The sequence below is a fragment of the Pongo pygmaeus genome, chromosome 7 (assembly GCF_028885625.2).
Source record: "Pongo pygmaeus isolate AG05252 chromosome 7, NHGRI_mPonPyg2-v2.0_pri, whole genome shotgun sequence".
Classification (NCBI taxonomy): domain Eukaryota; kingdom Metazoa; phylum Chordata; class Mammalia; order Primates; family Hominidae; genus Pongo; species Pongo pygmaeus.
Window position 1 is genome coordinate 72242544 of NC_072380.2, and position 24086 is coordinate 72266629.

The 24086-nt window shown below is 41.2% G+C and overlaps 1 protein-coding gene across 2 annotated transcripts in view; it reads right to left on the reverse strand.

Annotated features, from left to right (window-relative positions):
- The window catches only part of CA8 (carbonic anhydrase 8), a 92261-nt gene extending 69329 nt beyond the window's left edge, over positions 1-22932 (reverse strand). Inside the window, exons 1-3 of one of the 2 annotated variants that reach the window (XM_054499260.2) lie at positions 22389-22932; positions 21043-21234; positions 7294-7418 (exon numbers count right to left, since the gene is read on the reverse strand). In XM_054499260.2, coding sequence (XP_054355235.1) covers positions 7294-7418; positions 21043-21234; positions 22389-22488 — 417 coding nt within the window. In that variant the 5' untranslated portion in view covers positions 22489-22932. The remainder of the gene's footprint in view (positions 1-7293; positions 7419-21042; positions 21235-22388) is intronic. The other variant, XM_054499261.2, reaches the window with a different exon arrangement.
- Between the last annotated feature and the right edge of the window lie 1154 nt (positions 22933-24086).

Genomic DNA, 24086 nt, shown 5'->3' on the forward strand with positions numbered 1-24086 from the left:
TAGAATCAGTGAGAGCCCTGAGCTTGTTTTCCTGCAACTAGATGGTCCCATCTGGGGGTGATGGGAGACAGTAACAGATCATCAGGCATTAGATTCTCATCAGGAGTGTGCAACGTAGATCCCTCACATGTGCAGTTCACAATAGGGTTCATGCTCCTGTGAAAATTTAATGCCATCGCTGATCCGACAGGAGGCGAACTCAGGAGGTAATGCTCACTGGCCCATCACTCACCTCGTGCTGTGCAGCCAGGTTCCTAACAGGCCAGGTACCAGTCCATGGCCCAGGACTTCAGGACCCCTGTTCTAAATACTTGCCCATTTAGAAAAAAAGTGAGTAGGAGAAAAATCACAAATTGCATTCGAACTCCCCCACTGTATGAAAAACTCCCTGAGTTGTCTATTGTACTCATAGCTGTCTCCTTAGCACTTAGTCCAGGGCCTGAATATGAAATACTTTGGATGGATGGATGGATGGATGGATGGATGGATGGATGGATGAACAAATAAAAGAATGAATGGATGGATATGAGTTATTTAGATGGCCACCCAGTTATGCACTATATATCCAAATCAGAGGCTATTTATTATCTGAAAATATATTGACAGGAAATGTATTCTACTGCAGAATTTAGATCTGTCAGAACCCAATTGAAAATATTTTCTACCTGCAGTATCTATAACCTTATCCATACATTAATTACATATTATAGGAACTAATTTTCAGTTTTTCTACAAATTTGCCTTCTATCATAACATCAGGTATAATATAAATGCTTTTTTGCAAATTTAGTTTGCCAAAACAAACTTTTGTATATCCTCAAACAATGGCAAAGAATGAACTACTAAAAGAAATACTAACAAATATAAAATCAAAGGTAGCTTCATTCAAAGTGGCTTCTCAGAGGTCAAGTTGGCCTTATTCACTTCTGAGCGGGAATACAGCTAAAAGAACATTTCTGTTTGTTCAACATTGTAATTTATTTTCTACTCAGTAAACTGTGAGGTTTCTGCATGAAATGTAAAAATAAATATGCTGAATCAAAGCAGAAACCATGATTTTTATGAAGGAAAAATGCAAGTGTTCATTAGAATTCAGGAAACATAAAAATTGTTTGCTTTTTTTTTTTTTTTGCCAAGATGTGAGAGGGAGATTCTGCAATCATGACTTCTGGAGAGGCCACTGCACAAGACTCTAACGCCTTCATCTGTTTATACACAGGCTCAATCTGCTAGCTCTATAGGAGATTCCAGGATACCAAATAATCATCATCATAATAATTATTACATTTAGAGACAAGTTGTTCCTTTTTTCTGTTCAAAACAACGAGACTTGCCAGAAAAGCTAAACATTTAAATTTCAAATCATTTCCTTTAGTGTCAGTCCTAACTCCTCTTAATACAAACCTTTCTTTTTACTCCCAAAGCAATCTCAATCCAAAGTATTAACTACAGCTGCAAATAAAATTTCAAACTAGAGTTGATTTTCCTGATAATAACTGGCTGTGGAAGGTGAAAAAAAGCACTGCCTAGAACAGAAGTCAGTTCATGGGCCATTTCTGAGGTTGCGGCCCTGAGCTAACCTCCCTCCTCCCCAGACCTCAGTAAGCATCTCTGTAAAGTGGGCAGGAGTAGGCTATCTACTAAATCCACCACCCCTTCGACCCCATTCTTGGAGGTAGCAGGGATTCCACCTTTGCAACACACACCCCTCCTCTGCTGTCACAAAGCCACACTAACTTCACAGCCTGTAAGGCAGGGGCAGGGTGCCACAGCCTCACTACCACCCTCCTGTGGAAGGTGAAAGCAGTCCCCCTCTGAATGTGGGGTGCTTACAGACATCAAAACTCCTTATACCGGTAGGGGGTGCAAGGACAAAGCCCATTGTGTTGTCTCTCTGCAACTAAACCATAAGCAAAAAGAGCACCATAGAGGATAATCCTTAAATGAAATATTTAAGTAACCAGATGATACTCTTCTTCATCCAGGCCATACATATGGTTTCCTATAAACGATCCTGTGCAATTTAACCTTTTGAACTCTTAGATTTCTTCTTTGCTATATAGGGGTTTGGACTAGATGACCGTGAAAGTTCCTTTTAAATCTATATTTCTTTAGTGATATATCTTGTATCTAATCTCCAGAATGTTCACTCTCAAACTAAAGTCATCCCATTACATTTCCTTGGAAAATCAATGTAAATCCCTTATTTTAGAAGAGGTTCAACAAACACGAAGCGCTATTTGAGATGTTCCTGAAAGTAAAATAACTTGAAAGGTCATAATTTCACTATTAACCAGGCAAACTCTTCCTGGGATCTCCTTAGAATAGTAAAATACATGAATAAAAATAAATCTTTCTGTGAGGTGAACATGCAAATGACTTGGGGAGCAGCAAACTTAAAGACCATTCACTTTTACTAAGAGAACACTAAATACTAGATGCTACCATGTGCTGCCTGGAAAGAGAAGAAGAAATGTGGGATATCTGGTGATCTGGTACAGGGGCCAAATATAGTTTAAGGATTAGCAATATATTATGAGATAAAGTCTTCAGAATATTTTTGTTGGCCTATTTTACAACCAAGGCCTGGACTCTTTACAATTAAAGCATCTTGCTCTGTACAATGAATTTTTTTTCTATTTACCTAATGCACCCAAGTTTCCATCAACAGCTGGTATGTGGCACAATCATCACTAAGTCCTTTCAGAGTACACAGAGCAACAGATGCTCTTTAAATACAATATAAAGAAAGATAAGGGTCCAACATACAATATGGCTAGACCTCCTTCTTGGCAATTCACTCTTCAATCATAGGCTTTTAGGCCCGAAAGGCAAGGAAGTCAGGCTCACCACACATGATCTCCTGCTAGTCTGTGGGCAGGATCAGTGCCTATCCCTGACAAAATTATCATTCATCTGTAGTGATGCAAGAAAAATTGAAATAATGTACATTTTTAAAAACCTAAATCTATCCAATTTATGGGTCCATGCCTTATTTTGAGATCACATCCTTCCTACATTTGGCTATTAAAGATCCTCTATAAAATGATGAAGACAGCAGAGAGTAATGTTCTTAATTGGAAAAATTAAAACTTGACACACTGTTGGTCTCCCCATCACGTTTGCCCAGGCTGGAGTGCAGTGGCATGATCTTGGCTCACTGCAAGCTCTACTTCCCGGGTTCATGCCATTCTCCTGCCTCAGCCTCCCGAGTAGCTGGGACTACAGGCGCCCATCACCACACCCGGCTAATTTTTGCATTTTTAGTAGAGACGGGGTTCCACCATGTTAGCCAGGATGGTCTCGATCTCCTGACCTCGTGATCTGCCCGCCTCGGCCTCCCCAAGTGCTGGGATTACAGGTGTGAGCCACTGCGCCCAGCCCCACTTTTTTGTAAATTGCACTGATCCAGAAAAATCTAAATGCCTGAGAAGCTCTCTTCCCTGGAATTATGAGAGTAGCTATTCATGTATAAAAATTCATCCTAATTTACCAAAAATTACACAGACCACAGAGATAGGCTACTTTGAAGCAGCAAAGATGGCAGTGTCCACAGACAAATGACACACGTAGAATATACAGCCTGAAAGTAGAATGTGAACCTGTGAGCCTAAATACCCAAGAGCCTTAAATCTGAAGTTAATGTGAAGGGAATAAACAGTTCCAGTGGAATGGTGAATGCATGGAGTGTACTAGTATGTTAGCAAAATGGCAAAAAAAAAAAAAATCATATAGCATTAAAGTTAGACTTCACAAGCTAAGACATCCAACAAAGTTCAAAGAAAATAAGGAGCTTTCCAAAGCCACCAGAAGAACAAACACACAAGAATTAATTTTAGTTGAACTCAAACTTGTCTTAAATCAATAATCTTCTACTCACATTAATGTCTTGACTGAATATCACAATGCAAAACACCCACACATTATGGAAAAGGATTCCAGCTGGTGCTGGGTGCAGTGGCGCACACCTATAGTCCCAGCTACTCAGGAAGCTGAGGCAGGAGGGTCCCTTGAGACCAGCTCAAACGTACTCTGGGCAATATAGTGAGACCCTTTCAGGTAACAGGAGGAAAAATGCAGCATGATTATATCATTCTCTCGCTAAGGCACTGTCATTTAAGCATAAACCTGGAGTATTCACAATAGAATTCAGATTTACCAGATGAGAGCATGATAAGCAGTGTCAGATGGCTGTGGAAAGATGTGTGTTTCTGAAACCTACGGGTATCAAGAAGGAAAAACACAAATACATCTTGCTTAGTGTACAGCAGCAGTTTAAACCATTTAAAGTCCCAAATTGTGTTAAGTTTTGAAACCATGTCAGTGCTGACTACTGGGAGTATCAATAATCTCTTTAGGGCTGTTGTTATATTTATAATTTCTAAAAGGTGAGGGAAGACAGCTCAATGGATTTCTATTAAAAGCTGTTCCTGGCCTGGCACGGTGGCTCACACCTATAATCCCAGCAATTTGGGAGGCCAAGACTGGCGGATCACCTGAGGTCAGGAGTTCGAGACCAGCCTGGTCAACATGGTGAATTACAAAATTTAGCCTGGCGTGCTGGCATACACCTATTATCCCAGCTACCATGGAGGCTGAGGCACAGAATCACCTGAAACTGGGAGGCGGAGGCTGCAGGGAGCCGAGACTGTGCCACTGCACTCTAGCCTGGGCGACAGGGCAAGACTCCGTCTTGAAAAAAAAAAAAAAAGGTAATTCCTGTGTGTTCCATGTAACAGACAGAGTAAGTATTTGCTTATAGTATCTGTCTGTTTAACAAGCCAGCCATTTAATTTTCAATGAAATCAACAAAAAAGAAAAAGGTGCATGGATATGTGATTTTGAGAAAAAAAAAACAGTCAGTCTTAAAATGTAAGTAAAATATGGAACGTGACCTCAAAAAAAACAAAAAACAAACAACACTGGAAAAAACACCATGTTCCCAAAAGGGTACCTGGTCTTACTCTACACTGTGCTGCTGGCCACGCCCCGTGCTTGAGGTGGCCCTTGGTGGCAGTTCAGAACCACGGGACCTGTAGTCCCCTGTATGAGCCAACTCATCCCCAGTCCCAGGATGTTCTTCCACATGGAAACCCTCTCTCCTCTCTTTCACCATACCACAAGAGCCCTCTCCTCCTCAGAACCCACCTCAGTTTTCATAGTCTCCACAAAGATAAATCAATAAACAATCCTGGCTTGCAGAGATCTCCTTCTAGTTCTGCATAACCATAGCATTAATGCACTCAACAGGATAGAGCACTAAGCGAACACTGGATGACTGATACAAGTATTTTCTCTGGAATTGGATCAGGGATAATCTTGGATAAAAAAGAATATAAATATTATTCGCCACGTATTTTGGAAAAATCATAGTCAGCAATTTCATTATCCTAAATATAAATATTTCTGCAGAAACAAAGCCTCACTCCCAGGATTTAATCTTCATTCAAAACAAACCATTACCTGTGCTTAATGGACCGGAGCTGTTGAAACGCCACCAAGTAACTGGACCAGTCTGGACATTCGGTCCGGAAATGCTATCTGAGTACAGAGCAAAGAGCACAGCTCGCTAATTATGCTTCCTACAGCTTTTAAGTTCTGCATGTCACAAGCAAAGCCATGGAATTCTCATCCAGAAGTTCTCGCCTCCCCATTTACAGCTACCTTTCCCCAGAACTTTTGTTACTAGAGTCTGTCTTTGGGGGCTGAGATGAAATGATGAAATGGCCTTTCAAACCCAAAGAGGGAGGCAGGGCAAAGGCGTTGACAGTCCAGGGTGGTCCTGCCCCTCACTTTGTGACCCACGACCCAATGGGGTTAACTGTCTTGGATTGTTTTGTGTCTTCTTTCCTTTTTGATGCATTCTGGTGTGAATTTTTCCTTGTCAGGTTGGCTGAGGATGGGACAGGAGAGAGAGGTGACACAGAAGTGTCACAGGCAGTAGAAAGGAGAGGATGTCTATAGGCACTGAGCAAACAGCTCCTAGACAGGTAAGCTCTGGGGGCCTTCCCCATCAAGGCCTTTGAGAAAGTGCTTTTCCTTACTGTCCACACCACTGCACACCTCCTCCACTCTTCAACATGCTGGTTTGGTTTTTTTCTCTCCAGCCTTAAAACATGGAACGTTTCACTTCTAAGGTTCACGTCTTTTATTTTTAATGAAAGAGATATCCTGAGCTTCCAGAGATTTTTTTATTATAATTACAGTAATGCTGTCAAACATTTCAACAGAATCCTCTAAAATACATGTATCACTGACATAAAATTATACAGCCATGATTTCCAGCCACTGAAGTGGTACTGGATATTGTATCTGGTCAAGAGCAATTTTATATTTAATATTAAACACATGCACAGTTGTGAATGTCAAAAAAAAGACTGGAAGACCAGCCCCCAGAACATACTCTTACATGACACCAAAGGGCTATTTTCTGGGGTAAACTGAGGTTCCTTCTAGAAATATCATCAAGACCTGGACTGAATCCAACATCCCCTCACTTTCACCAGTGTGGACTGTCTGCCTCCACTGTGCCTGGCAGTGGGCAAATGATGGGAGTAAAAAGGGGGCGAGAGGGAGCTTCGGTCCTCAGGAGCTCACAGGCAGCAAGAAAGACGCTGTGGAGACTAAATGGTACAACCCGTGGGGCCAGCGCCGTGGCAGTGCCCTATCAAGCATACAGGGAGCAGAGAGACAGAGATGAATTCTGCCTAGGGAAAAAACTAAAGAAAAGTCCCACAGAAGACATGAGATTTTAACTGGGTATCAAAGAAACAGCAGAAGTTAACTAAGAACGTAAGTCGGGGAGGGAATTCTTTGGACAAAAGAATTACTCTCAAAAAATCTCTCTTTCTCCCTCCCTGCCCAAGTGGCTTGGGCTGAATAAAACCAACCCACCAATTTTAAACTAGCAAACCTACACTTTTCATTACTGTTGAGGTTTCTCCAGCGGTTGTTTGTCTTCAGCTCGTCACCTATCCAAAGCATCCACAAAAATGACCTACTGAATTTGCAGAGGCAGAATTTTTACAAGAATAGTAACACTAGGGTGAAATTTAATACTGTAGATTGCCTTTCTGGCCACGTGCTGATGTGCACACGCCCAGCCACGAGAGTAGACGGGAGGTTTCATGTGCTGCTCTAGGCTTCCGTTGCATTAAGCATTTTTTAAATTTTAGTATAAACTGATAAAATTCAAGAACTACGCATCTACTTTTAAACTAAATCATTTTCAGTAAATTGCTGAATACTTTATTCAGAAAACAAGATTTTTACAAGATGATTTGTTATTCTTACCTCCATGGGAAAAGCTTTGAAATTAACCGTGTGCTCAGAACCACGCTGGTTTTCTCTTCCCCAGTGAAATCTCACTTCGTACAGTTCAAATTCATGTCCTTGAGGCAATGGTCCTCCCGAAAGAACTGAAAAAGAAAATATATGTTACTGAATTACATCACACATTTACCTCAGCATTATAAACATTAGAGACTTTTTTTTTCACCAAAATGCTCTCATGGGCTCTACAGATTAAATTCACAAAGCCAAAATGAGAAATTTATCACAACTGTGAGGTGAATTTAAACTATCTAGGCTTGGCTGAAATTCTTGTATTGGCCATTCAGACACAGAAGTTCAAAATCTCTGAAAAACTCATAATGATATGCATATTTTGATTTCCTGTGTGTTTGCAGCCTAGAAGTAGACAAGAAAAACAAATTCCTCCCTTAGAGATTTCAGCTTAGCACTGATCAGGGGACAAAAATATGGTTTGACTCTCTGACTGACCAATAATATTCTGTAGACGTCTAAATAAATTAAACCACGTTTGCAGATCATCCACTTGTACTAGGAGACTTCCAATTTAGAGAACAGGTGTGTGGACTAACAAAATTATCCATGAAGAGGATTGATTAGCATTAAGTCAATCAACAATGAAATCACACTTCAATAGCTGATAGACATTCATTACCACAAATGACACAAAATAAAACTGCAATAAAATATTAACAATACTCAAAATATTAACATCAGTCCCACAGGACCATGTCTCTTTTTCTCATTGCTGGATATGATCAAGACCTTTATCCCCAACAAGAGCACACTGAAGGATAATGAAAAATACATTTGCATGAGAACCTGTCTTAAAACAATAAAATTATTTAGTTAAAAACTCCCTGACAGCATATGTACAAACTTGAAATAAAGTTTCCTACAAACAAATGGTCAATTTCAATACAAATAAAAGTTGTTTAACTCAGGGCATTTTTCCTCTAGCAACTCCCAATTCTGAACAGTATCAGCTAAGAATTTTAGGTTATTTAGCTAACAAAATTCAACACCTTCACCTTTCCTAGAAGTAGACTTTTTGAAACATTGTCCTTCACACTTGGGTTGCCTTTGAGGAGGACATAACAGATTCCACACCTCTCTCGAGGAAGAGTTCTGTCATTCATCCTTACCCTAAAACTCAAAGGAGAAGAAAGCAAATTCATGCAACAATATTACTTGTTTGGTTGGTTCTTCATCTAATGACTTGTTCCAAAAAGGATTTAAGGCTGCTTATGTCAAGGTACATATAATACAGTCAGACAGCATAAATTAGGAAGAAGAACAAGGGGACGCAAAGAAAGAGGCAGAAAATAGATGGAGAAATGAGGCTATTAGACACAATGGACGTCATGGAGTCCTTGATAAAGGTGCCCTGCAAATCTACTCCCAAGCTTTCTACCAGCTCAAACAACGAAGACAAGGAACATCCAGAGCAAGAAGTAACTTTAATTTTTTGAGTGGATACACTTCACATCAACAGGAAAGGGAAGTGAGATTCATGGCCCTTAGGATCACATTGTCATGCATGATTTTAGATTTTAGTGTTTGCCCTCATGCTTGGTCTGATTTAGGTCACACAACAAATCCAAGGGGATAGTCTTATCATCAACTCCACAGACAGGGCAGAAAAGCAGGATGAAGAAGGGCTGAATGTGACCTGCCACAGTCAGCCTCCTAGCAGGCTCCAGGACAGGATCTGGAACTCAAATCCTCTGACCCACATCCCAGAGGTGAGGCAGGGATAGGGAAACCCAAATTTCAGTATCTGTGAGCATGAACTAAAAAACAATGAATTATCTAAGCCTAGATTTATAAACTGAAGTTGCTCCTTGGAGAACTGCACTTCATCTTATTTCCCAGAACAATCTAAAAAACTTTTAATACATGGATCGGAAAGGTTTGTAGATATTCAGAACCACAGTGCAAGCTCACTTCACCTTCCTCTTCAATAAACGTCCATTCTGTGGATTTAAGAATGTATGAAACGTTTCTAAACAACCTCACAACTCATTCCTTTCTCTTGGCTGTCCAAATTTGGTCTTAAGAAAAACCAGGAAGGAGACCAGGAGTCTACCCACTGTGTACCCGACCTCCCAAACCAAAATGAAAAAAGAGAGAGAGAAAATATACCCCTCGCCACCCCCAGCAACAGTGGAACCCAAGGCCTCGACAGGTGAGCCCTATAACACCACTTTTAAAACAAAGCCATAAAACTGTCCTAGAAAAGGCTCAGCTCCACGTGGCTAAGGAAAAAGACAGGAGTGTCATGAAATGAAGCACATGTGAAATGGGAAAGAGGATTCTTAAAACTCCTTCCCCAAAACCCCTTTATCACATACACTCAGAACACACACACACAAAGGCACACAGTATTTCTAAAACTGCTCTGTTACAGAGCAGCTTACTAGTTCTACCAGTAAACAGCAGTCTACTAAGTACTGTCATATGGAAATGAATGATACAGCTTGTAGCTGGTCTTGACAGTGATTTCAGGGAACCATAAAGAGATCCATGCTTCAAAAATATACTCGCCGCATGACCAATGCTCAAAACTTCCTTAACAGCAATGAAGTCTTTCACTTAAACTTGGAGACAGTTTAAGTGAAACACTGTGGAAATTCAAACTGCACAGACCCATGTTTTGATAGGGAGAACTTCAAAATCCAGGGAAGTTTACTAATCCTTCCAACAGATATTGTTTTGATCATCTACTACCTTGTACCAGGTACTGTATTAAGTATTTAGAATACATTGATTTTGACAAAACAGACAAAATTCCCTGGCCTTGTAGATCTTACATTCTATTATCCTGAAGTGTAAATTCATATATTTATCAAGATCATATTTTTTCTGAGTCCTATCTGGTTACTACACAGGTTTATTAACTGTCATGTCATGACAGTCAATACAATTACAATAAAGTAATTATATTCTATGGTATGAAAGGAACACTGAGAAGGGAAGTGTTTTGCCCCAGCCTGGTTCTCCAGGGAGAGGTGACAAAGAGGTGGCTGTCAGCCAGGAACCAGGCTCTGGGTACCTTTCACTGTTGCTGCAGATGAATAATCCAAAATATACCACACTAAAGTCACATAGCCATACGATGCCATAAAAAATGACAAAATTCTCAATTCAGAGTTTTATGAGGTGCTAGGTAAGAGCATTACCTGTTCATCCCCCAAGAATGGTTGCATTTATGGACTAAAAACAAATAGCAGCTTCTATTTTATCCATCTGGTAACCCTCTTCCAGCATTATTCTCCCTTTTTACTGCTTAAATTTTTTTAAATAAAAAAAAAATCATCTCAGAAGGGGGAGCCTTTTCCTACATTTATGAAAATCAAATTTTGCTGAGTGATATTGGGTCACTACATGGCAGGTTTATTAGTTATGATGTCATCTGGTTCAATAAAGTTACAATGAAAGAACATGAAACGCCTACTGATGACATGCTGAATTTTTTTTAGAAAAGGAACTTGTGAAAAGAATATAAAATAAACGATGCCATTGCCACAGCCTCCATTTTCTTTAATGCTCTTTAATACGCTTGGCAATTGCATTTATAAGACATAAACAAGAGCTCCCTGAGGAAGCTTCTGTAAGATCTGAAAACCCTGTAAAGACTTGATGTATATACATTTATCTAAATCTATCTAAGCTTCTACAATCCTTTGCTGAAAACAAATTTACCAGATAATTCAAAGGCTAGTGCTCAAGCCTTATTCCTTCTCTTTTCATTTGACTTCAAAGCTAAGTTTTGAGATCAACTCGACACCTGGCCCTGTGCTGACCACTTAGTATATAAAGCGAGAAAGATCCAGCCTTGGTGTTGACTGGGCAGTCTCAGTGGTTAAAATAGTAAACTGAATAGTTTAAATAGAACACATCAAGAGCAGGAAAGGGTAGCAGGAGGGCATCCAGCAAGGGACAAGCCAATAACAAGCATGAATCATAAAGTCAGGGAAGATGTTCCCAAGAAGATACCAGCTCAGCTGAGTCTTGAATAAGCTGAGAGGTGAAAAGTGCATGAAGAGTAGAGCAAAGAGCCTGAGAAATATTCTGAGACATGAAGCAGCTTAAGTGTGTTCTAGGAGTATAAAATCAAAAGTTAGCCACAGTCAAGGTGGGCATGAGGAGAAGAGGTGCAGCCTATGCTTACAAGCTGGGGTTTCTCCTGTCCAGAACCATCGAGGGCTTTTAATCAGGGGACTAACATGATCACATCTGCAATTTAAAGTATTATTCGTGCAGTATCTGCACAGATGACAGAATAACAAAGGGTAAGCCTAACCAGTTAGAAAGCTGCTATCATGCCCAGTTACAGATGGTGAGGCCAGGAGATGGAGCCTGCAGAGCCACACCGTCAACACAAGGAAACCCTACACCAGTGGGTCCCTGGTACACCACCCGAAGGATCCAAAGGATTCATTCTTATTTTATTTACTTACTTACCTACTTATTTATTTATATACGTATTTTTGAGATGGACTCTTGCTCTGTCATCCAGGCTGGAGTGCAGTGGTGTGATCTCGGCTCACTGCAACCTCCGCCTCCTGGGTTCAAGTGATTCTCCTGCCTCAGTCTCCCTAGTAGCAGAGAATATAGGTGTGCACCACCATGCCTGGCTAATTTTTGTATTTTTACTAGAGACGGGGTTTCACCATGTTGGCCAGACTGGTCTTGAACTCCTGACCTCAAGTGAGTCACCTGCCTTGGCCTCCCAAAGTGCTTGATTACAGGCATGAGCCACCATGCCCAGCCCCAAAGGGTTCATTCTTAATGGATTTAAAGACTTTATAACCTCAGGGTAACTTTTAAGAAATTCCAATTTTGTCTCTAAAACTTCCCCAAAATAGTATTATTTAGTTCTTTTTTTTAACATTTCAGGCCTGAAAAGCAAAAATTTTTCAATATTTTTAAACTGTCTTTGGCTTTTAACCTATAGCTCTATTAAATATCTTCAGCTCTTAAGGGTAAAGATCATAACAATAGCACGGAGAGCAGGCCGGGCAAAATGAAGCACATGCAAAATGATGCAGATGACAGCAACTAACCAGGTAATTCAAATGCACCAAAGTTAGCCAATAATAAATACAGTCATTAATCCAGCCAGGTACAGTGGCTCACACCTGTAATCCTGGTTCTAAGGGAAGCCAAGGCGGGAGGATCATTTGAGCCCAGGAGTTCATGACCAGCCTGGGTAACATAGCAAGACCCCTGTCTCTACCAAAAATTTAAAAATTAGCTGGGCATGGTGGCAGGCCTGTAGTCCCAGCTACCAGAGAGGCTGAGGTGGGCAGATTGCTTGAGCCCAGGACTTGGAGGCTGCAGTGAGCTATGACTGTACTCCAGCGTGGCCAACAGAATGAGAGCCTGAAAAAAAAAAAAAGGAGAGAGAGAGAGAAAAGAAAGAAGGAAAAAGAAATTCAGCCCTGACGTTTCATATAAATAAAAAACAGAGCCTCTTCTTCAGTGAAAATAATTTTTAAGATATTTTTGACAATTTCGTCTTTAAATCAGCAAGGTTGCTAAGAAACACTGTTAAAAAGTTGTCACGTTTGGGGGGAAAAAGTAGGATTAATAATCATCATCATCTATCCTAAAATTAGTATTGAGAATTATAAGAGACCCAGAAGTAAAATATCCTAATTAAAGTTTCTATAATAAGTAACAGTGAAGGGGACATATGACCTATCTTGATTAGCAATTTCTCCCATAATGATGGTCCATTAAAAATGTCATTACCCTTAAGACATTGCTTATAGTCAGCTGGAGTGACACTACTGCACAAGTGTGGGCAGTCTCACACGTTTTCTCACTACTTAAGTATCAAGCCACTCAGGCTAGAAATCTGTAATTATTTTTTATGCTTACAATCCTCTTTATACCACTGCAAAGATGTTTAATTTTAATTTGCCTGTGTACCTTAAATGTTAAGATTCCTGAGGGACAGTGACCCACTTGTCCTGCTGAGAAGCTAAATGATACATGTGGCAGCCTTAATAAAATTCTCCATACTCCAGGAGATAGTAGGACCAATAGTCTGGTCAGATCACCCTGGAATGTGATGCTTGCTTCGACTCCATGTTAGGAGGGAGGGACTCTGCTACCTTGAAATTCGCCCAGAGCAGAGGTAGAATAGTGACAGGATCTGAAACCGGGGGCTCCATCCGAGCCATCTCTCTCCACTGATCTCCTCCACTCCCCTGCTCCACATAACTGACCCATGACATTCTGTAGATTGCATCGCAGAGATCACTCCTGTGTCTTCCCCTCCTTTTCCACTGACACTGCAATGCCTGTGGTTTTGGTTGAGTCTTTTGTACTAACCTTCAAACTGGCTCACACTCTCTCCCAGATCCCATCTCATTCAGTGCTGCCAGCTTGATTTTCTTAAAGCAATGTTCTAATTATGACTTTATCCTACAAAAAAAAAAAGAAAGGTTCTACTCTTTAGCCTCTGTGCAGGGTCCCTCATGAATTTGCTCCAAAACACCCTCTCTATTTTATTTCCTGTTAACCCCCTTTATCATGAACAAATCTTCTCTTCCAGACATACTGAAGGATTAGCCTTTCCTCATACAACCTCTAGAACTTTCCATTCCCACACACCCCAGGCTCCCCATATCCAAATGCTATTCATCCTTCAAGGATTATTTCAAATGCTCTTTCCTCCACAAATCCTTCCCTAAGAATTTCCACCAAAAATAATCTCTCCCTGTATAGCTATAATATATTCTATGACCTACCATTGTATCCTCCTTGAGGGCAGGCTTTGGATCTGATTTATACTCACCTTATCCAAAGCATGTAACTGTTTGCAAAAGATGAAACAAAGATTGCCAACCTCACCCTGCAGGCCAGATGAAACCAGTGAACACGTATGTTTAGTTCACAGGTGCACATCTCCAGTTTCTCCTGACACATTAAACATCTGGCAAAGTAGGCCTGCTCTCTGCAGCTTGCCAGTTCCTGCAGTCCCCACCAGCCCCTACTGTCTTGTCTACTGACACTGCAGATGAAGCAGAGGGTCAGTAGCTATTTACAATCTCTTGCTCTCCTGGTTGCTCTCATGTATAGTATTATATCTGCCTGGGTCTAAAAGACAAGTGAGTCTATAACTCCCATAGTAAATTATCAATAAGTAAGTATTGAGGGATGAAAGGCTGTCATGTGAGCAACAGCTGAAAGAACTAAGAATGTCTGAAAAGAAAAATGGCAACTGCATGTTATGACTGCAGTATTTGAAAGTGGAAGTATAATTATATTTGTTCTAAATAGGTCCAGAGACCTAAAAGAGAGACAATGGCGGAGATCATAGAACTTTTTAACTTTTGGAATTTCTCAAAAGCAAAATGGGTTTTCTTGTGAGAAATGGATTTCCTTCCCTGAGCTATTCAAGCTGCCCACCCACCTGCCAGGGGTCTGAGAAGGGAGGCCGCACTGGCCCATGCCACTCAGAAAGCCTATCACTGTGGCCCCTTTTCTAAGCTCCTTTGCTGTCTTATGGGGAAACAGAAGATGAACAAAGTAGCACTCAGTCTATGCAGATGCACTGCTCATGGGGTACATGCAGGAGAAGAGGGTTCAGAAGGAAACCTTAAGAAACCCTGTTATTTAAGCACAGTGGAAGATGAAGCACCAGCAGAGAAAAGGCAGTCAAAATTAGGAAGAAGTGTCAAGGAACTGTGTGGCCCAGAGACCAACAGGAGAGAGAACTTCCAAAAATTCCATTTCCAGTGCAGCAGAGTTAAAGTCCTGTAAGAATATAAAAATGCCCATTGGATTTAGGGGATGATGAGTTCATCAGTGACCTTGGCTTGAGAAGTTCCAGCAGAGAGGGATGGGGGCAGGGGCTCATGCCCCTGAAAACCCTCAAATTTATATTAAGGCAGTAACTCCAGATGGCATTATACATACAGGAACAATATCATTACGATTATGTTAAAAGTTTTAGTTTGATAAGCCTAAGCATTTAAATTATACTGCAACTGTTCTAAACCTTTTTGGCAATTCTTTATGATTTGTTAATATAAACAGAGCAAAAATAAAAAATAAAACAAAATAACTCAGGCCAAAGACAGCCTCAGGGAGGGCTGAGGTTTTAGCACAGTGGTGGTGTGAAGTCAGCTTTAATTTCTAAAAAGAACTGTGCTCCTTGTGTGGATTTTTTTTTTTTTTAATTTAAGAAGACAGCACGCTGTATTTGCAGGGGGTACCTCCAGTTAGACAAGGAAGATTGTACTCAAACATTTATCTGCCCTCCCTCCTCAATTCTCACTAAATGAAGAGGGCACAACTTGCCAGAGCAACATGAACAAGACTGGAGAACAGCGGCAAAAGAGAAATGCCCAAAATAATGGGCGGCGGTAGGGGGGTGGTGCTGGAAAGCCGACTGAAAGGTAGTGAGTGATTCAGCAAAACAGAGAAAGCTAAAAGCTAAGTAACTACAGGAAGAAGGCCACAAGGGGCAGGCAATTCCTACCACAGAACCCAGATGCTATGGTTTGAATGCCTGCATCCCCCTCCAAAATCCATGTTGAAACTGAATCCCCGATGCAACAGTATAAGATGTCCAGGAGGTGATCAGGTAAATGGGATGAGGGCTCTGCTCTAAGAATGGGATGAGACTCTTATAAAAGGGCTCCAGGGAGCCTGTTTGACCCTTCTGCCTCACACCATGTGAGGACATAGCACCGAAGCACCATGCACAGAGCAGAGGAAAAGCCCTCACCAGACACCAAATCTGTCAGCACCTTGATCTTGCACTTCCGAGTCTCCAGAACTAGGACAAATAAATTTCTATTATTTATAAATTACCCACTCCACAGTATTTTATTATAGTAGCCAAACAGACTAAGACACCAGAAAAGACTCAGGAGGTGGAAGCATTAGAGATACTTCTGAATGTGGCAGTGCAGAGCAGGAAACTGAAAACAGAAAAACAGATTTAAAGTTTTTAAAAGGAGCAGTTAAACCTCATCATGCATGGTCAGGCATGATGACGAGATCCCTGGCAGAAGATGAAGGAAATGTGGACTTGCTAAATGGTGATAGTCTCCTGTCTGTGCCAACAACCAGAAAGCTGGTGGCCAACTTGAGCCATCCCCAATGCCAAAACAAAAACACAAACAGGAAACAAGCATATTCCAGATAAACTGATATAAGCAACAAAGACTCCTCCAACAACATGGCCAGGTCCTTTCTTGATCATGGTACTGTGAAGCCCAACAGCCCTCAACTCCTGCCCAGGTGCAAAGAGTTTCTGATCTGCTTCCTAGACTCATTCTTAAATAGGAACAAAGAGCCAAAGATCACTGGACTTTTGAGGAGAACCTCTGAAATAAAAGAGAGATGCCAATATAAATAGAAAAAGAAACCCAGAGTAAACAGAGACAGGTAGGGACAGAAAAGAAGCAATACAGAAAAGAATGAAGAAAGATCATACATTCATGAAATAAATACTGGATGTTGTATTTTTTTAAAAAAAGGTTTTTAATTGCAGCGTAAGTTCAATGTTTTAGAAATTAAAAACAAGAAAGCCGAAAGTAAGAGTTCAATCAAAAGACTAAACGATTAAAAATTGCGGAAATCTACTAGAAAGTAGAAGAGAAAGGGAAGAAGAAAGTGGGAGTTACTGAAAGAGGAGGAAAAAATAAAAATACAAAATTTATCAATGAAATAATATAAGAAATATAAGAAAATTGCTGGTAAACAAAAGACACAATTATCTTGACCGGAAAAACCTACCAAGTGCCCAGCATATAGTGCAGAAACAATTCCACCAAGGCATATGGTTGTAACATTTCAAAACAACAGCAGTAAAGAAAACACTGTAAAAGGTTCCAGAAAGGAAAAAAGAGAAGAGACACATAGAGGGGGTTGAGAAGCAGAATGGCGCTAGATCTTTCAACTGCAATGCTGGAAGCTTCAAGCAATGTAATCATGATGTCAAACATCAAACGACGTCAAGAATACTCCCAACCCAGTCTGCTACTCCAGGCTAACTCCAATCAAGTGTGAAGTATAATAAAGACACTTACAGACACATAGGCATCCAAGCATGTAGCCCTCACTTGCCCCTTTTCTCAGGAAGTTCCTGGAACATGAACTGCAGAAGCAAATAAACCAAGAAATTCCCCGAGATGAGGGAGCAACTCAAAAAAGAGGATGGCACGGCATCCAGAAAACATTCGATCTAACACAGGAGACAAACGAGGGGACTTCCACGGCATCCAGGAAACATCCAATCTAACACAGGAGACAAACAAGGGGACTTCCCAGGCATGAGGTCCAAGGAGCTGCAAGAAGAGGCTGTAAAAGAGGCCTGGAGAGCAGAAAGGAAAAGCGGCCTCCACAGGGAAAAAGAAAGGACGAGGAGAAGTGAGGGAGAGAAGACAACCTGATGCATGCAAACGTCCTAAGATAAGATGCGTCATATGTTAGAGAGTTTGCAAATTAATTACCCACAGATAAACAAGAAATTCAATTAACAAAAATGCATTAACTCCAGGAAAATACAAAACACTGTTTAATAAGTGAGACAAAATATAATCTCAGCTGGAAACAACAGTTGCAGTTGTAATAATAAAAATAATGAGTATTAATTTAAACAAAAATTAATTTAAGTAGACTCCAGGGGAATGAGGCATGAGAAATTACATAATGGATACAAGGTACACTATTTGGGTGACAGTTACACTAAAAGCCCAGACTCCACCACTATGCAATATATCCAAGAAGCAAAACTGCACTTGTACCCCCTAAATGTATACAGATTTTTAAAATTAATTTAAGTATACAGCGATAATAAGAGAGTGAAATCATAAGAAAGAGGGCAATAAGAAAACTGGCCTCGTCCAGGTGCTGTGGCTCATACCTGTAATCCCAGCACTTTGGGAGGCCGAGGTGGGCGGGTCACCTGAGGTCAGGAGTTTGAGACCAGCCTGACCAACATGGTGAAACCTCATCTCTACTAAAAATACAAAAATTAGCTCGGTGTGGTGGCAGGCGCCTGTAATCCCAGCTACTTGGGGAGGCTGAGGCAAGAGAATCACTTGAACCTGGGAGGCGGAGATTGCAGTGAGTCAAGACGCACCATTGCACTACAGCCTAGGCGACAGAGCGAGACTGTCTCAAAAGAAAAAAAAAAAAAGGAAAGAAAATTGGCCTCATCTTCAATAGTAGAGAGCTCATACATAGCTTACATATCAAAGCATAACAGCATTATTATATTCTTACATTCTTGGAGGTAACCACAGGAGAAACAGCTAGAAAGTTTCGAAGTAGTTGTTACTAGGGAACAACAGCCGTAGGTGGGGAAGAGTAGGGTATAACCACAGGCAGAAAGAACCACAGGCAGAAAGAGTATTATTCACCCTTTTTTTTTTGAGACGGAGTTTTGCTTTTGTCGCCCAGGCTGGAGTACAATGGTGCAATCTCGGCTCACTGCAACCTCCACCTCCCAGGTTCAAGTGATTCTCCTGCCTCAGACCCCTAAGTAGCTGGGATTATAGGCATGTGCCACCATGCCCAGCTAATTTTTGGATTTTTTAGTAGAGATGGGGTTTCACCATGTTGGTCAGGCTGGTGTCGAACTCCTGACCTCCACTGATCCGCCCACCTCAGCCTCCCAAAGTGGTGGGATTACAGTTGTGAGCCACCGCACCCAGCCTATTCAACTATTTTGTATTTATTCTATTTTGATAAAGATAAAACATTATTTAAATAAGCAAATGACAGGGTATATAGAGCTTACAAACGATTCCTCTGAGGAGCTTAAATATCCTAGGGGAAAAAACAACTACTCAAGACATGGTATTTTAGTTACTTTTCTTGAGTTTGCAGAAATATTGGAAGGGAAGGAACAATAAGGAGGAAATTATTACCATGACAGAGAGGATAAGGGGAATATGAAGGAGGAAGGTCTCCAGGGAGGCAGGAAAAAAGGGTTCTGGATCATGAGTATCCAAATCAGGCCTAGACAGAAATGCAGACACTTCTTCTTCAGTGGGCAGGGGTGGAAGAAGGAGGAAGAGAAAAGCACAAAATGCTAGGTGAGGAAGAAACACACTTCATGGTGAGAGGACCCAGATGTTGGTCCATAGTCTCTGTTTTAGAGTGAGGCAGAAGATTAAAGAAAATTGTGAGTGTTTGAGAAGGTAGCAGAAGAAAATGGCAAATTCAAATTGATGAAGTAAATTTTATGTCAGAGCAGGACTAGGCACACACAGATGCAGTGGAGTATATATGCTTAGTCATTCCTCTCTGCTCCCGCAACACTTTGTAACACTTGCCACATCAAGTGTACACTAGTACTTTAAAGAACTGGGTTTTCACTAGGCTATGAATCCTCAAGAACTATCTTATCCATTTATATGCAACCAATATTCATCATGGCACCTGACATGAAATGTATTTTTGTTTTGTGGATATATAAACATTTATTTCCGGAAGTTCAAAGCATCTCAACACATCAACACACATGTACTTCTTTAAATTGCTTTTTATATGTCAGAACAGTCAGCATTCAATAATTTTACAATATCCTTTAAAAAATAATACGTAATGTCCCATCAAAGCCAAACCCACACCCCCCAAAAAATTGTAGTTCAAGTTGAAATTTCCATCTTAAACTGACTCTAAGTACATATAAAGCCCAGCAACTCTTTTGGGCAATGCTCACATGCTGACTAAACTCAGAACAGCGAAGGAGACTACATGAATCTGTGACTATCTCACGGATTCTAAATTAAAGCTTAGAAACATTCACAATGAATAAAATAAATCCATAGTTGGAAATCAACAGCTGCCTTGATTAATAACAAACCTAAAGATTTTATGGTTTGAGGTATCAACTTTATCGACTTGGAATTAATTTTCGAGCACAGTCTCTATTTATCAAGTACGTCCTAATATTTCAACATACTTTAATTTTTCCCAAAAGAAAAAGATAGTTATTATCCACTATGAAATGCATGCTATTAATGCTACATTTTTTAAAAATCTGATTTCCTCTTTCCTACGATAAAGCCAAAAACTGATTTCCTTGGTAATTACCTAACACCTTTTCCACAGAACATTTCAGATCCATCTCAAATAGGTTTGCAAGGGGTAGGGAAAGTTTCATGGGATGGAACTTAAATAAATAAATAAATAAATAAATAAATAAATAAAAGCAAGAGGTTTGTTTACCATTTAAATCTCTGGCTGAGTTTAGAGGGTGTTTCTTTTGTTATTAGTTAAAATTATTTTTGGCAAACTAATACAGTAGAGAAAATTAACCTGAGAAGTCTACCTTGAATGCCACATTACGTCAATAAATTCTAATCTTTGGTTTCACAAAGTAGCAAAACAGAGAATTATGATTAAGTGATTTAAGCTAATCAACAATTTTGGACAAAATGCAGATTACTGCACCTGCATGTACCTGTCCTCATATTTCACAAGGTATAAGGTGATCAAACTAAGGTTTTTCCAGTAACATCATAAGAAGCAGAACAACCGACTGATAATCTTCATAATTTCACTCTTTTATCCTTTCAAAATTGTTTCAGAAGGTAATTCCCAAAAATGCTTTATATTATAATACAAAGGTATCCTGAAAATAGAGATACATCAGTTGCACTTTTTAAATTGTGCAAGTTAAATGACAGTTCAATAACTCTACGCTGACTTCTAGTTTAAAAGACCACACAAACATATTTTCTAAAATACCTGATTTTGACTTCAGGATAACCTGAATGGTATGTCCATCATTGGTGACTTCACAGTCTCGGCACACCACATAATTTGGGGAGAGGCGGACATCCAACAGCGAGGGGTCATACCTAGCCTCTCTTGAGTTTAGATTTATAGGAGACTGGTATTCCCCATTAGCATCAGGAAACACCAGACCCCACTCAACACCTAAGAACAAAATGAAATAAATTAAAAACAGGTGAAAAAATAAATTACAGTAAAATTTAACATGTAAAAACTAAACACTTAGAACCCTTGATATTATGAAGACAGTAATGATACCATCACTATACAGATGAAATATGGTAATTCTACTTGTTTTTGCATTCATTATTTGAATGATCTGATATTATCAAATACCATATACAAAATCCCGGACTAGCAAAATATTCTATTTGTATTTGTCAACAAAGACATAATAATTTATGACTCTAGGAAATTTGGGTCATCTTTAAGTGATTAGAAAAAAAGAATACCAGAACAATTTCTTCTGCTCATTAGTTCAATTACGTTCAGTACCTGGGAAATAGCTGTAACTTTCAACATACTTAGTTGACAGTCAGAACCCTAACTCATGCTAGTGAATAGACGCCCCTTATCAGAAATGCAAGTGTAGTATTTTAAAGTGTGCATATGTATATATCTGTGTACATACATATTCCCATCGTCTTTCCAAATTTTTTATAATTAAAATTATATATTCTATATTGGTTTCAACATACGTAGTAAACATCAGCACTACTGGTTGGCTCTAATAGGAGCCCTAGGTCTTTAGGAATAAATCTAGGAAACTCGAGTTTTTCAGAAAGTCAACCGCTTCTCGCCAAACCCAATGTCCTGAAATTTAGGACATGTTTTAGAAAGACTTGAGCGTTGCTAGCAAGCTTCACCAAAAGACCAGAGGCAGAAACACTTTCTCCCCAAAGTCTTCAAGCCAAAAACGAATTCTTAACGCTAACACTGTCTTCCTCAGGTGTTGAGTAAAATATATCTTCTTGACTACTCAGAAGACATAAAAGATACAGCCACGGCTTGGAGGCTAGCCCGCCCTCCGGACCGCAGCAGGTGCGAACGCCAGCCCTGCGGAAGGCTCCTGGGCGACAGCGCAGGCGGCGGGAGAACGCAGGCGGCGAGCACGCCTCCCCGGAGCGCCTCCCGCCCGAAACGCGCTAGGGGAGTGGGAAAGTGGCGGAGGCCCCCGTGGGAAAGTGGGGACGTGGGGGTGCTCGGAGCGCGCGGCAGCAGCATGACTCGAGTCCCGCGCTCGGCGAGACACTGACGCCGCCGCGGGACTCCGGACACCCCGACTCGCGGCCACTTACCTTCCTCGTAGCCCCACTCCACACCCTCATCTTCTTCCTCCTCATCCTCTTCCTTCTCGGGGAAGGCGACGGTATCTTCGATGAAGCTCAGGTCCGCCATGGGAAGGCCGCGGGGCCCCTCGGCGCTCTCGGCGGCAGTGCCTGCGCCTTCGCGGGGCGCGGGGCTGGAGCGGGAGTGGAGCGCGCGTGGGGTAGTGTGAGCGCGCGTGAGCGGCAGTGTGGGTGCGAGCGCGCCTGCGGGTGTGAACCGCAGTGTGAGTGCAAGCGGGCGTGCGTTCGGCCCGAGTGTTCCAGAGAGCCGCGTGGTGACCGCGTCCGGAGGCCCCGGCAGAGCGAGGGAGCGACTGTGGCCTGGGGAGAGAGCGCCTGGCGAATTTTATACCCGACAGGGGCGTGTCTGGTACGCGAGGATCCGCCCCTTTCTCTCTCTGGCCGCTGGTGCCGGGGAGCCAACAGTTAGAATGCGCCTTGGGGCTACCAGTCCCAAGTCACGGAAACATCGACGCATCCCCGCCCGCCCTTCCCCCGGGGTCGCCCCCGCCGCCCCCTGGCGCTTCCTCGCGGCGGCGACTCCTGCTTGGCCTCCGGCGTCTTCCTTCCAGAAGCCCGCAAGTCTCCCAAGGTCAGCCCTCAGGACCCCTGTGTGCCTGGCCTAGCCCAGAGGCTGCTCACCTATTCATTTTCATCCGTACTCCAGGAAATACCAAAAAGAAGGGGTCCTGGAGGACAGAGATGGGCTGCCGTGGGTAGGAGAAAGGAGAGGGCTAGGAGACTCCGTAACACAATAAAAAGAGACTCTCCAGCGGAATCTTCTTAGTGTCTTCTGAGTATTTACTTTTTAAATCGTCCGTTCAGCACAGTGGAAACGAGTAGGGAAATTTTTCCAAGAAAGTTCTATTAATTCCTAAAAACGTTTAAGAAAAGAAAATGGTTGTAATCTAGAGAAGTAGATATGATTTAGGGTTTTTTTTTTTTTTTTTCCAGAAAAATGTATTGTTTCAAAGCAGGGCTAGCAGAAGGCAGTAGACAGAGGGTGTTCGCTGTCAAGAGTCTGGGGCACTGCTGCAGGCTCACCTGGCTGTGTAAACAGCTCCCAGTCACCTAGTGAAATCGTGTAAATAATGAAGTGCACACATTGCATAACAAACAGGAACTCTTCTGATCCAAAGAGGTGGCATTGTTACCCTTAAACGTACTTCTCAGTCTAGTGTTAACGACTTCAGACATCTGTTCCTGCGCCTTTTAAAAGCCCTGGTCAGTAACCCCTAAATAGGTTAACTCCACATTTTTAGAAGATATATGTGCACAATAAACTCGAGTTAGGACCTTAAGTACAGTTTGTTTTTTATATGCTCTGGTCATTCATGAAGATGTCTATTTGCAGTTTGAATAACCTGTTCCTAAATCACAGCAGCCTTATGAATGCATAATTCCTCAAATAAGGATGGAAGTAATCCGTTTGGGAATGTTTAGTTTCTGTGCTCATATCCTTTACTGCCTGCTAAGCACCTCCACTTTTTAAAAAGACACTTCATAGCCTTTAAAAAAAAAAAAAAAAACTATTACAAACTGCTCCAGAAAGTACACTGAGATGGAAAGAAGTGGAGGGAAACCTCAACTCACTCAATTCTGCCACTTTCTGGAAGGTTTAACTAAATATATGGAAAACTACTGGCCAACATTAGCCTGGAGGATAAC